General features: G+C 51.7%; 1 protein-coding gene across 1 annotated transcript; it reads left to right on the top strand.

The window, feature by feature from the left end:
• Positions 1-6,624: 6,624 nt before the first annotated feature.
• LOC137333857 (microfibrillar-associated protein 2-like) lies at positions 6,625-15,774 on the top strand (the record flags this gene model as incomplete). The annotated part of the gene is made up of 6 exons (XM_067998245.1): positions 6,625-6,700; positions 7,286-7,318; positions 8,721-8,756; positions 12,516-12,603; positions 13,751-13,824; positions 14,091-15,774. Coding segments are annotated over 6 exons (402 nt in total), but the record flags the coding sequence as incomplete, so codon positions are not given.
• Positions 15,775-16,848: the final 1,074 nt, after the last annotated feature.

The raw sequence follows: 16,848 nt of genomic DNA, 5'->3' as shown, positions 1-16,848 counted from the left end.
TCTTTGACGGCTTTTGATGGTCCCTCATCATGTTGCAATTGCTTCTCCCAATGGGTCATTGTTAATTCCGATTTTTAGAGCTTGTCACACAAGGCTTCCTTTTGTATCCAACCTCCTAGGTGTTGATGGGTTTTGCTTTCAAACAAAGACATGGCCCACCAAGTCTGGAGCAGTTGCCTCTTTCAATGGCAGTGAGTGCTGACCACCTGCTGTAGGTTTTGAATTAAAACAGAGACATGTCTGAAGCAGTAATTCTCCCACATTCCATGTGTGTGTTGTGGATTCGTCTGGTGACCTCTCACCTATCCTTTCATCTTAGGATTTTAGTCAATGGTCAAAGTTTTCCATACTCAGGGAAAAGGTGAATTCCAAAGTCCTTTTCTTTCGGGTTTTTCTCCGAGTTTTGGGGGATCTGTGAATTTGAGGATCTTACAAAAGAGAGAGAGAGAAACAGAGAGAGAGAAGCAGAGAGGTCGAAGGTTGTTTTTGTGACTGGAAGCCTGTGCCAGTGGGGTACCACAGGGATCGGTGCTGGGTCCCTTGCTGTTTGTGGTCTACATTAATGACTTGGATATGAATGTAAAAGGTATGATCAGTAAGTTCGCTGATGATACAAAAATTGGTAGGGTGGTAAATAGCGAGGAGGATAGCCTCAGTCTGCAGGACGATATAGATGGGTTGGTCAGATGGGCGGAACAGTGGCAAATGGAATTTAACCCGGAAAAGTGCGAGGTGATGCACTTTGGAGGGACTAACAAGGCAAGGGAATACACAATGAATGGGAGGACCCTAGGCAAGACAGAGGGTCAGAGGGATCTTGGTGTGCAAGTTCACAGATCCCTGAAGGCGGCGGAACAGGTAGATAAGGTGGTAAAGAAGGCATATGGGATACGTGCCTTTATTAGCCGAGGCATAGAATATAAGAGCAAGGAGGTTATGATGGAGCTGTATAAAACACTGGTTAGGCCACAGCTGGAGTACTGTGTGCAGTTCTGGTCGCCACACTACAGGAAGGATGTGATCGCTTTGGAGAGGGTGCAGAGGAGATTCACCAGGATGTTACCAGGGCTGGAGCGCTTCAGCTATGAAGAGAGACTGGGAAGATTGGGTTTGTTTTCCTTGGAGCAGAGGAGGCTGAGGGGGGACATGATTGAGGTGTACAAAATTATGAGGGGCACAGATAGGATGGATACTAAGGAGCTTTTTCCCTTCGTTGAGGGTTCTATAACAAGGGGACATAGATTCAAGGTAAAAGGCGGGAGGTTTAGAGGGATTTGAGAAGGAACTTTTTCACCCAGAGGGTGGTTGGAGTCTGGAACTCACTGCCTGAAAGGGTTGTGGAGGCAGGAACCCTCACAACATTCAAGAAGCATTTGGATGAGCACTTGAAATGCCATAGCACACAAGGCTACGGACCAAATGCTGGAATATGGGATTAGATTAGACTGGGCTTGATGGCCGGCGCGGACACGATGGGCCGAAGGGCCTCTATCCGTGCTGTATAACTCTATGACTCTCTATGAGAGAGAGTCAGATAGAGAGGAGAGAGAGAGAGAGACAGACAGAGAGAGAGGGACAGCGAGAGAAAGAGACAAGGAGTGAGAGAGACAGAGAGTGAAAGAGAATGGCAGGGAGAGAGTGAGAGAGAGACAGGGAGAGAGTGTTTTAGAGAGAGAGAGAGAGAGTGAGAGGCAGAGAGAGACAGAGAGAGAGAGGGTGAGTGAGACAGAGAGCGAGAGCGACAGGGAGCGAGAGAGAGAGACAGGGAGAGAGAGAGAGACTGAGAGAGAGAGACAGGGAGAGACAGAGAGATAGACAGAGGGAGAGAGACAGACAGAGAGAGAGAGAGACAGCGAGAGAGAGAGACAGAGAGAGACAGAGAGACGGGGGAGAGTGAGAGAGAGAGAGAGGCCGAGAGAGAGGCAGAGACAGAGAGAGAGAGGCAGAGAAAGAGGCAGAGACAGAGAGAGACAGAGAGAGGGAATGAGAGAGAGAGACAGAGAGAGAGAGACAGACAGGGAGAGAGAGACAGAGAGAGATTGAGAGAGAGACAGAGAGAGAGACGGACAGGGAGAGAGAGAGAGATGGCGAGAGATAGAGAGACACAGAGAGTGAGTCGGAGAGTGAGAGAGAGACAAGGAGTGAGAGACAGAGAGAGACAGAGAGAGACTTAGAGAGACGGAGAAAGAGAGAGAGAGAGAGTGAGAGAGAGCGAGAGAGAGAAAGAGAGAGACGGAGGGAGAGACAAAGAGGGAGCGAGACACAGAGAGAGAGACAGAGAGAGTGACAGACAGAGAGAAGGAGAGAGAGAGACAGAGAGAGGGAGTGAGAGAGAGAGAGACAGAGAGACAGAGAGAGAGAGGGACAGAGAGAGAGAAAGAGACAAGGAGTGAGAGAGACAGAGAGTGAAAGAGAGAGACAGGGAGAGTGTGTGAGAGAGAGAGAGAGACAGGGAGAGAGAGAGACAGGGAGAGAGAGCGAGAGAGGCAGAGAGAGACAGAGAAAGAGAGGGAGAGTGAGAGAGAGAGAGGGAGACAGAGAGAAAGAGACAGAGGGAGAGAGACAGCTGAAGAGACAGAGAGATAGAAAGAGAGAGAGAAAGAGAGAGAGACAGAGACAGAGTGAGAGAGAGACAGAGAGAGAAATAGACAGAGAGAGAAATAGACAGAGAGAGTGACTGATAGAAACAGACAGAGAGAGATACAGAGAGAGAGTTAGAGAATGAAAGAGACTGAGATAGAGACATAGAGAGAGAGAGAGAAAAAGAGAGACAGCGAGGGAGGGAGAGAGAGAGGGAGAGACAGAGAGTGAGAGAGAGGGGGAGAGAAAGAGAGAGAGAGAGACTGAGAGAGAGACAGAGAGAGGGACGCAGAAAGAGAGAGAGACAGAGAGAGAGATAGATAGACTAAGAGACAGAGAGAGAGAAAGAGACAGAGGGAATGACAGAGATAGGGGGGACAGGAAGCGAGACAGAGATAGAGATAGAGAGACAGAAAGAGAGACATAGAGAGAAAGAGAAAGAGTGAGGGAGACAGTGAGTGAGAGAGAGACATAGAGAGAGAGAGTGAGACAGAGAGAGAGAGACAGAGAGGACAGAGAGAGATAGAGACAGAGAGAGAAAGAGAGACAGAGGGAAAGAAAGATAGAGATAGAGGGAAAGACAAAGACATAAAGGGAGAGACAGAGACAGACAGAGAGAGACAGAGACAGACAGAGAGAGAGCCACAGAGAGAGAATCAGAGATACAGAGAGAGAGACAGAGAGAGACAGAGATAGAGAGAGAGAGAGAGACAGAGAGAGAGGGGCAGAGAGAGAGAGACAATGAGAGAGACGGAGAGACAGAGACACAGAGATAGAATGTAAGGAATCTTACAACACCAGGTTATAGTCCAACAATTTTATTTTAAAATCACAAGCTTTCGGAGATTATCCCCTCGTCAGGTGAATGAGTGAAAGGTTCTCAAATCGCATATCTTATATTAGGCTGGAACACCATCACACCAATCAAAAGGTGTCATTGGTGTTCAAACAGGCCAGTCACGGAGAACAGTACGTCCCAGTACACTGGATATACATTGTGTCAATTACACAGATAGAGAGAAAGAGACCCGAATGGCAGTGAGAGAGAGAGTATTAAAAACAGATAACTTTTTTTTCCCCTTTTGCTGGTGGGGTTACGTGTAGCGTGACATGAACCCAAGATCCCGGTTGAGGCCGTCCTCATGGGTGTGGAACTTGGCTATCAATTTCTGCTCGATGATTTTTCGTTGTCGTGTGTCTCGAAGGCCGCCTTGGAGAACGTTTACCCGAAGATCGGTGGCTGAATGTCCCTGACTGCTAAAGTGTTCCCCGACTGGGAGGGAACCCTCCTGTCTGGCGATTGTTGCGCGGTGTCCGTTCATTCCGTTGTCGCAGTGTCTGCATGGTCTCGCCAATGTACCATGCTCCGGGGCATCCTTTCCTGCAACGTATGAGGTAGACAACGTTGGCCGAGTCACAGGAGTATGAACATGTACCTGGTGGGTGGTGTCCTCTCGTGTGATGGTGGTATCTGTGTCGATGATCTGGCATGTCTTGCAGAGGTTACCGTGGCAGGGTTGTGTGGTGTCATGGACGCTGTTCTCCTGAAAGCTGGGTAATTTGCTGCGAACGATGGTCTGTTTGAGGTTGGGTGGCTGTTTAAAGGCGAGTAGTGGAGGTGTGGGGATGGCCATAGCGAGGTGTTCGTCGTCATTGATGACATGTTGAAGGCTGTGGAGAACATGGCGTAGTTTCTCCGCTCCGGGGAAGGACTGGACAACGAAGGGTACTCTGTTGGTTGCGTCCCGTGTTTGTCTTCTGAGGAGGTCTATACGATTCTTCACTGTGGCCCGTCGGAACTGTCAATCGATGAGTCGAGCGTCATATCCCGTTCTTACGAGGGCGTCTTTCAGCGTCTGTAGGTGTCCATCGCGTTCCTCCTCGTCTGAGCAGACCCTGTGTATTCGCAGGGCCTGTCCATAGGGGATGGCCTCTTTGACGTGGTTAGGGTGGAAGCTGGAAAAGTGGAGCATCGTGAGGTTGTCCGTGGGCTTGCGGTAGAGTGAGGTGCTGAGGTGCCCGTCTTTGATGGAGATTCGTGTGTCCAAGAAAGAAACTTATTCTTTCAGGAGAACAGCGTCCACGACACCACACAACCCTGCCACGGTAACCTCTGCAAGACATGCCATATCATTGACACAGATACCACCATCACACGAGAGGACACCACCCACCAGGTACATGGTTCATACTCCTGTGACTCGGCCAACTTTGTCTACCTCATACGTTGCAGGAAAGGATGCCCCAGAGCATGGTACATTGGCGAGACCATGCAGACACTGCAACAACGGATGAACGGACACCGCACAACAATCGCCAGACAGGAGGGTTCCCTCCCAGTCAGGGAACACTTTAGCAGTCAAGGACATTCAGCCACCGATCTTCGGGTAAGCGTTCTCCATGACGGCCTTCGAGACACATGACAACGCAAAATCGTCGAGCAGAAATTGATAGCCAAGTTCCGCACCCATGAGGACGGCCTCAACCGGGATCTTGGGTTCATGTCACGCTACATGTAACCCCACCAGCAAAAGGGGAAAAAAAAGTTCTCTGTTTTTAATACTCTCTCTCTCATTGCCATTTGGGTCTCTTTCTCTCTGTCTGTGTAATTTGACACAATGTATATCCAGTGTACTGGGACATACTGTTCTCTGTGACTGGCCTGTTTGAACACCAACGACACCTTTGATTGGTGTGATGGTGTCCCAGCCTAATATAAGATATGCGATTTGAGAACCTTTCACTCATTCACCTGACGAAGGGGATAATCTCCGAAAGCTTGTGATTTTAAAATAAAATTGTTGGACTATAACCTGGTGTTGTAAGATTCCTTACATTTGTCCACCCCAGTCCATCACCGGCATCTCCACATCACAGAGATAGAATGACAGAGAGAGGAGAGAGTGACAGAGAGGTCGACACAGAGAGAGAAGGACAAAGAGAGAGACACAGAGATAGAGAGACAGAGAATGGTGGACAAAGAGAGAGAGAGACAGAGAGAGAGAGACAGAGACAGAGCGATAGAGAGACAGACAGACAGAGAGAAACGGATAGAGAGAGACACAGAGATAGAGAGACAGAGAGAGAGGAGAGAGTGACAGAGAGAGAGAGAGAAATGTAGAGAGAGAAACAGACAGAGAGAAAGAGAGGCAGAGAAACAGACAGTCCTTTACAGAGAGAGAGACTGAGAGAGAGACATAAGAACATAAGGAATAGGAGCAGGAGTAGGCCATTCGGCCCCTCGAGCCTGCTCCACCATTCAATAAGATCATGGCTGATCTTCGACCTCAACTCCACTTTCACCCCGATTCCCATATCCCTCGATTCCCCTCGAGTCCAAAAATCTATCGATCTCAGCCTTGAATATACTCAATGACTCATCATCCACAGCCCTCTGGGGTAGAGAATTCCAAAGATTCACAACCCTCTGAGTGAAGAAATTCCTCCTCATCTCAGTCTTAAATGTCCGACCCCTTATCCTGAGATTATGACCCCTAATTCTAGACTCTCCAACCAGGGGAACAATCTCTCAGCATCGACCCTGTCACGCCCCCTCAGAATCTTATATGAGATCACCTCTCATTCTTCTAAACTCCAGAGAGTCGAGGCCCATTCTACTCAATCTCTCCTCATAGGACAACCCTCTCATCCCAGGAATTAATCTAGGAAACAGAGTGAGATAAGTTTCCATACTAAACGTGTCCTTATATTTTACATTTCCTTTATAAATTCCCAGGTCCACACTTGTAACTGAAACTCGTTTGGGAGACTTGCAATTACATCCTGCAGTGGTGCTAAAGTGCCCCCAGTGGCCAGGGGGGAGGGTTTAATCAAAGTGTGACATGTTTACATATGGAATGTTTATTGTAAATGTGGATGTGGGAATTCACAACGTGGAAATGTTGACCACAAATGCAGGCAGACTTAATGGGTGAATTTCAACGTGGACTCCATTTTCCTGAGGTTTCCGCAACTCTACAGCTTAAGTTACAGGAGGATCAGGAGTTTGTAATGTTAATTCTCTGCTTTGTATCTCTCCCCTAATCTCTTGCAGCCTTCTTACTTCTGGTAACTGTCGCCCAGGAGACTGGCCTTGGTTATGGAGACACACCTGACATAGGTACAGAGTTTTACATCCGTTTTCTATGCCATTTCTGCCCTCCCCCCATCTCCTGGTGATTCTTGGGCCTGTGGGTCAAGAGTCACTGACACCAGGGAGAGGAGAGGTGCCTCTCGAGCCTGTGGGTCAAGGGTCACTGACACCAGGGAGAGGACAGGTGCCTCTCGAGCCTGTGGGTCAAGGGTCACTGACACCAGGGAGAGGACAGGGGTTTCTCGGGCCTGTAGGTCAAGGGTTACTGACACCAGGGAGAGGACAGGGGTTTCTCGGGCCTGTAGGTCAAGGGTCACTGACACCAGGGAGAGGACAGGGGTTTCTCGGGCCTGTAGGTCAAGGGTCACTGACACCAGGGAGAGGACAGGGGCTTCTCGGGCCTGTAGGTCAAGGGTCACTGACACCAGGGAGAGGACAGGTGCCTCTCGAGCCTGTGGGTCAAGGGTCACTGACACCAGGGAGAGGACAGGTGCCTCTCGAGCCTGTAGGTCAAGGGTCACTGGCTCCAGGACTCTGGGGGAGTCTCTTCATTTTTCTTTGTAGATTTTTTTGTGATCTGTAAAGTTCATTTAAATTAGTTTTCTTTTTCAGATTACACTGAGTACACAGAGCCAACATCAGGAGGTATGTCTGCCTTAATTTATTACCCGTTTTCCTGCCAAGCGTGGGACTGAGCAGGAAAGGCCCAGTCTCCCTCCTGGGCCTGTGTTGAGTGAGCTGTTCCCAGACAGGAAGGGGGAGGCAGTGGGGAAAGGGGCAGTCCTTGGCCTCAGTGCCGCTGGGTTAAGGGAGGGGGGGATTTGTTGGCCAGGGTTCCTGCTCCTGATTGCCGGCCTCCTGTTATGGGTGTGTGGACAGGATTGGGCCAGTTCGCAATGCCCCCCCCCCATGGTTGAATTCCCTTCCAACACTATCTGGGTTTCACACAGGAAGAATGGAGGCAAGTTGGGCAGATACTGAGGACCCCGTTCACCCCCATTCCCTCTCTCAAGGAGAGGCAATGCCTTCATTCTTAGTTCATTCTCAGGATGTGGGCATCGCTGGCCAGGCTGGCATTTATTGCCCATTCCTAGTTGCCCCTTGAGAAGGTGGTGCACCTTCTTCTTGAAACCCTGGGTAGCTGGTTTTGGTACAACTGGGCTACTTCAGGGGGCAGTAAAGAGTCAACCACATTTGGTGTGGGCCTGGAGTCACATATGGGCCCAGACCGGGTAAGGACGGCAGGTTTCCTTCCCTAAAGGACATTAGTGAACCAGTTGGTATTTTTAAGAGAATCCAACAGCTTCACGGTCACTTTTACTGATCCCACACTTCTTAATTTCTACATTTATTTTTAAACTGAATTTAAATTCTCAAACTGCCCATGGTGGGATTTGAACTCACGTTCTGTGGGATTATTAGTCCTGTACACTACACACAACCTGAGATAAGGATATAGAGACACTGGAGAAGGTGTAAAAGAAAGATTTACCAGGATGATACCAGAACTGAGACGTTATAACTCTCAGGAAAGATTGAACAGGCTGGGGCTCTTTTCTTTGGAAGAGAAGGCTGAGGTGTGACCTAATAGAGGTCATTAAAATTACAAAGGGGTTCAAGAGGGTAGATGTAGAGAGATTGTTTCCACTTGTGGGGTAGACCAACACTCGGGGCCATAAATACAAGATAGTCGCTAATAAATCCAACAGGGAATTCAGGAGAAACCTCTTTACCCAGAGAGAGGTCAGAATGTGGAACTCTCTATCACAAGGAGTAGTTGAGGTGAATGGTATCGATGGTTTTAAGGGGAAGCTGGATAAACACATGAGGGAGAAAGGATAGAAGGATCTGCTGATAGGGTGAGATGAAGAAGGGAGGGAGGAGGCTCATGTGGAGTATAAACACCAGCATGGACCTGTCGGGCCGAATGGCCTGTTTCTGTGCTGTACATTACGAGGCCTTCAGGAGAGGTTGGGAGGGTATTAAGTCGGACCAAATGCACAAAGATCCGTTTCTGATGGAATACAATGTTTTTCTGCTCCTTCAGGTCCCCGACCCACTGACTTCATCCTCTTTCCAGCAGGTAAGTGATTCTGATTTCAAACACACGCACATCTCCGATCCAGGAGACACTTTACAGGGAAGGCCTCAGGCTCCATCTCTCCTTCCACCTGTACACTTTTGTGACCTCCTACACTCAACTATTCCAATCCTCTCCTTGCCGGCCTGCTAACTTCCACCCTCCATAAACTTGAGCTCATCCAAAACTTGCACCCATCCCCCCTGTGCTCGCTGACCTACATTGGCTCATTGGCGACATTGTACTGACCTACAACGCCTCCATTTTAAAATTCTCATCCTTGTTTTCAAATCCCTCCGTGGCCTCGCCCCTCCCTATCTCTCTAACCTCCTCCAGCTCTACAATTGTCTCAGATCTCTGCGCTCATCCAATTCTGACCTCTTGCCCGATTTTAATTGCTCCACCATTGGCGGCTGTGCCTTCAGCTGCCTAGGCCCCAAGCCCTGGAATTCCCTCCCTAAACCTCTCCACCTCTCTCTCTCCTCCTTTAAGACGCTCCTTAAAACCTGCCTCTGTGACCAAGCTTTTGGTCTCCTGTCCTAATATCTCCTGATGGGGCTCGGTGTCAAATTTTGTCTGATTTACGCTCCAGTGATGTGCTTTGGGACGTTAAAGGTAGTGAATAAATGACAGTTGTTGTTGTGATGCACTTCCTCCTCTCCAGAGCAGGATACGCCCCTCAACAGGGCCAAGAAGTAAGGGAGGAAGCACAGACCTTGCTGTAGTCCTCAGAAGCCTGAGGTAGGAGTAATGGCAGCTGGCTTCGAGGGCTTTGATCTGTTGTCTGCGAGCAGCCTGATCCTCATCCCCTTGCTGGGAAAAGAAACTCACTCGTAGCCTGGCTCCCTCCTGGAGTTTGACCGCAGGCCTCTCTCAGACCCTGAGGAGGCTGAGCTTAAGAAGTAAGGCCCAGTATCAGTGTGTGCGTGGGCCTTCTCGAGGTGGATAGGAGGGGCCGGGTTACCATGGAAACCTCTCACCCATCCCCTCCCATTTACAGACACCGGGCAGCCTGTCCATATCGGAGAGGATTAATCCTCTCATCCGCCTCTCCCTGTTTACAGACACCGGGCTGCCTGTGTCGAGCTTCTTGAGTGTTGTTGGAGCTGCACTCATCCAGGCAAGTGGAGAGTATTCCATCACACTCCTGACTTGTGCCTTGTAGATGGTGGAAAGGCTTTGGGGAATCAGGAGGTGAGTCACTCGCCGCAGAATACCCAGCCTCTGACCTGCTCTTGTAGCCACAGTATTTATATGGCTGGTCCAGTTAAGTTTCTGGTCAATGGTGACCCCCAGGATGTTGATGGTGGGGGATTCAGCAATGGTAATGCCGTTGAATGTCAAGAGGAGGTGGTTAGACCCTCTCTTGTTGGAGATGGTCATTGCCTGGCACTTATCTGGCGCGAATGTTACTTGCCACTTATCAGCCCAAGCCTGGATGTTGTCCAGGTCTTGCTGCATGCGGGCTCGGACTGCTTCATTATCTGAGGGGTTGCGAATGGAACTGAACACTGTGCAGTCATCAGCGAACATCCCCATTTCTGAATTATGATGGAGGGAAGGTCATTGATGAAGCAGCTAAAGGTGGTTGGGCCTAGGACACTGCCCTGAGGAACTCCTGCAGCAATGTCCTGGGGCTGAGATGATTGGCCTCCAACAACCACTATCATCTTCCTTTGCACTTGGTATGACTCCAGCCACTGATTCCCATTGACTTCAATTTTACTAGGGCTCCTTGGTGCCACACTCGGTCAAATGCTGCTTTGATGTCAAGGGCAGTCACTCTCACTTCACCTCTGGAACTCAGCTCTTTTGTCCATGTTTGGACCAAGGCTGTAATGAGGTCTGGAGCCGAGTGGTCCTGGCAGAACCCAAACTGAGCATCGGTGAGCAGGTTATTGGTGAGTAAGTGCCGCTTGATAGCACTGTTGACGACACCTTCCATCACTTTGCTGATGATTGAGAGTAGACTGATGGGGCGGTAATTGGCCGGATTGGATTTGTCCTGCTTTTTGTGGACAGGACCTACCTGGGCAATTTTCCACATTGTCAGGTGGATGCCAGTGTTGTAGCTGTACTGGAACAGCTTGGCTAGAGGCGCAGCTAGTTCTGGAGCACAAGTCTTCAGCACGACAGCTGGGATGTTGTCGGGGCCCATAGCCTTTGCTGTATCCAGTGTACTCAGCCGTTTCTTGATATCACGTGGAGTGAATCGAATTGGCTGAAGACTGGCTTCCGTGATGGTGGGGATATCGGGAGGAGGCCGAGATGGATCATCCACTCGGCACTTCTGGCTGAAGATGGTTGCAAACGCTTCAGCCTTGTCTTTTGCACTCACGTGCTGGACTCCGCCATCATTGAGGATGGGGATGTTTGCAGAGCCTCCTCCTCCCGTTCGTTGTTTAATTGCCCACCACCATTCACGACTGGATGTGGCAGGACTGCAGAGCTTTGATCTGATCTGTTAGTTGTGGAATCGCTTTGCTGTGTCTATAGCATGTTGATTAACCCTCTCACCCACCTCCTCCCAGTTACAGACATCGGGCAACCTGTCAATATCGGAAGGAACTAACCCTCTCACACACCTCTACCTGGTTACAGATTCCGGGCTGCCTGTCCCTATCAGGGATGATTAACCCTTTCATTGTGCCAGTGTGCCTGTATGTTGTTGAGGGCAATCATCTCAGCCCCAGGACATTGCTGCAGGAGTTCCTCAGGGCAGTGTCCTAGGCCCAACCATCTTCAGCTGCTTCATCAGTGACCTTCCCTCCATCATAAGGTCAGAAATGGGGATGTTTGCTGATGTTTGCACAGTGTTCAGTTCCATTCGCAGCCCCTCAGAGAATGAAGCAGTCCGAGCCTGCACGCAGCAAGACCTGGACAACATCCAGGCTTGGGCTGATAAGTGGCAAGTAACATTCGCGCCAGTCAAGTGCCAGGCAATGACCATCTCCAACAAGAGAGAAACGAACCACCTCCCCTTGAAATTCAATGGCGTTACCATCACCGAATCCCCCACATCAACATCCTGGGGGTCACCATTGACCAGAAACTTAACTGGACGAGCCATATAAATACTGTGGCGACAAGAGCAGGTCAGAGGCTGGGTATTCTGCGGCGATTGACTCACCTCCTGACTCCCCAAAGCCTTTCCACCATCTACAAGGCACAAGTCAGGAGTGTGATGGAAGACTCTCCACTTGCCTGGATGAGTTCAGCTCCAACAACACTCAAGAAGCTCGACACCATCCAGGACAAAGCATCCCGCTTGATTGGCACCCCATCCACCACCCTAAACATTCACTCCCTTCACCACCCTAAACATTCACTCCCTTCACCACCGGCGCACTGTGGCTGCAGTGTGTACCATCCACAGGATGCACTGCAGCAACTCGCCAAGGCTTCTTCGACAGCGCCTCCCAAACCAGCAACCTCTACCACCTAGAATGACAAGAGCAGCAGGCACATGGGAACAACACCACCTGCACGTTCCCCTCCAAGTCACACACGATCCCGACTTGGAAATATATCGCCGTTCCTTCATCGTCGCTGGGTCAAAATCCTGGAACTCCCTTCCTGACAGCACTGTGGGAGAACCTTCACCACACGGACTGCAGCGGTTCAAGAAGGCAGCTCATCACCACCTTCTCAAGGGCAATTAGGGATGGGCAATAAATGCCGGCCTCGCCAGCGACGCCCACATCCCATGAACGAATCGAAAAACGTCTCCTATCTCTCTGTGTCTCTCTCTCTGTGTTACAGATTGTCGGGAGGAGCAGTACCCCTGCACACGACTATATTCCGTCCACCAACCCCTCAAGCAGTGTGTCCACACCATGTGTTTCTACAGGTATTGAACTGCCTTGCACCCCTCTCCCTCGGTCGGGTCCTGCTAGCAGCGTCGGGAGGTCAAGGGTGATGGGAGGGCTCAGGGTGAGGTTGGTGAGGAGGAGCCCTGACAAGAGGGGACCCTGGGGATCGCCGGGGGAATGGGGACCATGAGGTCGGCCGTAGGAGAGAGGCATGGGAGTTGTGGAGGAACTGCAGGGCACAGAGAGGTCAGGGGCAGGGGCAGAGGTCGGGGGGTTGCGAAGAAGCTCATTGGCCCTCACTCAGAACATTGCCAGTCATTATGAGCAGGGTGGCCTTCCTGCCTTGGGCTGGATTAAGGGAGTGGAGCAGGTGGGGTGTGGAGGGAAGGTGGAGACGCCATTTCAGAAAGGAGAAGTTGGGGATGAGGGCTGCAGTTGGGGAGGATGGAGGGAGGTCAAGGTTCATTTGAAGGTGTGTGGGGGTCGAATACAGTTTCTCCCCAGGAGGGAACCAGTTCCTGAGGAGGAGGAAACCATTGACTTAGGGTCAAGGATGGGGGTCAATGAGAGGTCAGGGGTTAAGGGGGCAGGAGGTGGGACAAGAAGAGGGCTGGAAACCATCCTTCAGTGTTTGTTCTCCACCCTGTCTCTTTCTTGTTGCTAAGCAACGTGGTTACTGAGGAGGAGATTAAATGGGTGGGGGGAGTCGATGATAGGGGAGAGTGTACATGGGCTGTGGGAGGAGATTAAATGGGTGGGGAGAGTCGATGATAGGGGAGAGTGTACATGGGCTGTGGGATTCCTGGTGTCTGAGATCTGAAGTCTTCCGACACTGAGCACAAAGAGGAAGATGCCATGTTTCATCACCTGCTCAGCTCAGTGAGGGTTGGGTTGTCGACCTGCTCCAATTGGCCTGAGCAGCCCCCTCACCTCCCCAGCGTACATGGCCATAGGGTGAGTACACCGATCGAGCATAATGCCCCTCATGGTCCACTAGCTGTTCCTCAAAACCTATGAGGAACGGTCGGGGAAACTCTCTGATCAGGGTGACCATACTCTAGGGTGAGGAATCGGAGGCTTCAGGAGAGAGAGAGGAGGAGATCGGAGATTGCCCCCCCTCACACACCCCTTGGCCAATCAGTCGCTATGGGCCCTTGTCATTGGTCCTCTCTGCTTTGCCCGCAGCCTGCGCAGAATGTACGTGGTGAATAAGGAGATCTGCCTTCGCACAGTGTGTCAAAACGAGGAGAGGCTGAAAGGTAAGGGACCAACACCCCCTCCCCTCCTCTCCCCTCTCCTCCCCCGCATGGCATCAACACATGGGGGGGGCGGTGGCAGGGCTGGAGAACTGGGCAAGAGTGGGTCAGATACTGAACTTCCACCCTCTGGGAACCTGGAGTCAAATGCAGCCCCCAGACAGAGGGGGATAAAGGGCTCCTCTCTCTGATGGGGGGCTGGGGGTTTGATGGGACAGCGTAGAGGGAGCTTTACTCTGTATCTAACCCGATTCTCTCTCTCTCCAAAGCTGATCTGTGCCGTGCTCAGCAGGGATGGCCTCACCGTTACCGTAGAAACAACAGAGGCAGGAACTACATTCGTTGCAATGACGTATTACCCTGAGGTTCTGAGGAGGAGAAAGGGCTGGGGGGCGACCAGGATGGAGGGGGGAGGGGTGTGGAGAATCGTGCTTCTCTCACCCAACCTCCCCACCCAGTGCCCCCACTCCCTCGGGACGAAGGTCGCCACATGTTTTTTTTTGTCGCTTTGACTCTCCGTAAAACAAGGTGCTTTTCCCAGGCCTCGAGAACCTAAAATGTAGGCCCGGATCCCATTGGGCCAAGGCGGTTGGGTGGGGGGTGTCTCTGCTGGGGGCAAGGGGCTGAGACTCTCGGTGCTGATGGAATCCTGGCCCCTCCCCTATCTGCCCGGGGTCCTTGTCCTATTGGCTTGGTCAAGGATTGGCTCCTTCCTTCCCTTGGCTCCAAAATTAGGAGTCTAACTCTCTGCCTGTCGAACTACTGGAGCCTTATAAATGGGATTTAACGGAGTTTACTCACCCCAGTGATCCCACTGGACCTCTGTCTATAGCAGGCGATTGTAAGCCAGTGTTGCCACCAGGGGTTATTGAAGGCACTAGCAGACGTCCCCTGGCATTGCTCGTTGTTAGTCAGAATAAGCGTGACAGCTGACGTGTGACGGGGAAAGTGTGACAGGAAGTTGAACATTCAATGAAGGTGTCCCGTAGCATTGCCCAAGGTGAGGTTGGGAAAGTGTATTGGGGGGAAGTGTGACAGGAAATAGGTGTAACAGGAAGTAGGTGTGACAGGAAGTAGGTGTGACAGGAAGTAGGTGTGATGGGTAGTAAGTGTGATGCTTACAGAAAATGCTCTTTATAGATTGGAGTCTGATAGATTGGTAGCACATCTGTCATTTCCAAGTCACACACCATCCCGACTTGGAAATATATCGCCGTTCCTTCATTGTCGCTGGGTCAAAATCCTGGAACTCCCTTCCTAACAGCACTGTGGGAGAACCGTCACCACACGGACTGCAGTGGTTCAAGAAGGCGGCTCACCACCACCTTCTCAAGGGCAATTAGGGATGGGCAATAAATGCCGGCCTCGCCAGCGACGCCCACATCCCATGAACGAATAAAAAAACAATACAGATGGAGATTAAATGGGTGGGTATTGGAGAGAATGTACACAGGGAGAGTCTCTGTCTGATATGGAGACACTCTCGCTCCCATAGGGACACACCCTACTTCCCTAACCCCATAGAGGGAGAGTCCCAGCCCCACCAGTGACAGACCTACCACTCCCGGAACCTCCAATCGGCCAGACTGGGTGGTGAATCATCGACAGGGCCCTGGGTCTCCAGGTACACACCCCCCTCCACTCCGGCCCACAGGCAACGACTTGATTCAAAGAAAGATGGGATAAAATCTCGGCCTGGTTGAAAGCTTCTTGTTTTACAACTCGACAGAAGGAGAAATATTCCTTTGTTCACCCGCGCGATAATTCTCGGGATCTGCCCTCTCACTATTGGTAACTGGGCGCCTTCCTTCACCGTTGTTTCACTAACCCATGTACTCGAAGCCTTGTAATCACAGCACCATGTTCTGGAAGCTTCCATCTCTCACTCCTACCCTAGGCCTGTAGGCCACACATATGTTACTAAAAGCACTATAAAGAATTTCACTTTAAATACTGAATGGTTTGAATACACTTATTTTTGATTCAATTTTTGTTTGTTTGGGGGACTGGGTGGGGGCGGTGCCTCAGACACTGACCTTTCACCCCTCTGGTCTCTGAATCCCAGACCTCACAATGTGTGCGGGAGGCTGACTGGACTCCGGGCTCCGGATCTTTACTCCGAGTCCTGGAGAGCCAGATGTGGGGGGATTTCTGGTTGGAATTCTGGGATTATCGATTTTGTCGTCAGGACGTCTTTTAAATTTTCTCAGCAGGTTTCCCGCCTGACCTCGGTGGGGGAGGGGCAGGGGTCGATCATCAGGGGGGCGTCGGACATCCGGGGTAGGGGGGGCGATTACTGGGGGGAAGGGTCGATCACCGGGGGCAGGGTCGGACATCGTGGGGGGGAGGGGGGTGATCATCGGGGGAGGGTCGGACATCGTGGGGGGGAGGGGGGTGATCATCGGGGGAGGGTCGGACATCGTGGGGGGGAGGGGGGCGATCATCGGGGGAGGGTCGGACATCGTGGGGGGGAGGGGGGTGATCATCGGGGGAGGGTCGGACATCGTGGGGGGGAGGGGGGCGATCATCGGGGGAGGGTCGGACATCGTGGGGGGGAGGGGGGTGATCACCGGGGGAGGGTCGGACATCGTGGGGGGGAGGGGGGTGATCATCGGGGGAGGGTCGGACATCGTGGGGGGGAGGGGGGTGATCACCGGGGGAGGGTCGGACATCGTGGGGGGGAGGGGGTGATCACCAGGGGAACGGTCGGACATCGTGGGGGGGAGGGGGGTGATCACCGGGGGAGGGTCGGACATCGTGGGGGGGGAGGGGGGTGATCACCGGGGGAGGGTCGGACATTGTGGGGGGGAGGGGGGTGATCATCGGGGGAGGGTCGGACATCGTGGGGGGGAGGGGGGTGATCACCGGGGGAGGGTCGGACATCGTGGGGGGGAGGGGGGTGATCACCGGGGGAGGGTCGGACATCGTGGGGGGGAGGGACTATTTCAATAGGTGAGAGGCTCAGCTCAGCAGGTGGGGGCCTTTTACTGCACTGTTTGTGGGCCTGGAGGAGCAGGCATGTTTCCT

The sequence above is a fragment of the Heptranchias perlo genome, chromosome 16 (genome assembly GCF_035084215.1).
Source record: "Heptranchias perlo isolate sHepPer1 chromosome 16, sHepPer1.hap1, whole genome shotgun sequence".
Taxonomy (NCBI): domain Eukaryota; kingdom Metazoa; phylum Chordata; class Chondrichthyes; order Hexanchiformes; family Hexanchidae; genus Heptranchias; species Heptranchias perlo.
The sequence above is the reverse complement of the archived record's forward strand: the minus strand, read 5'-3'. Positions and strand labels throughout refer to the sequence as shown.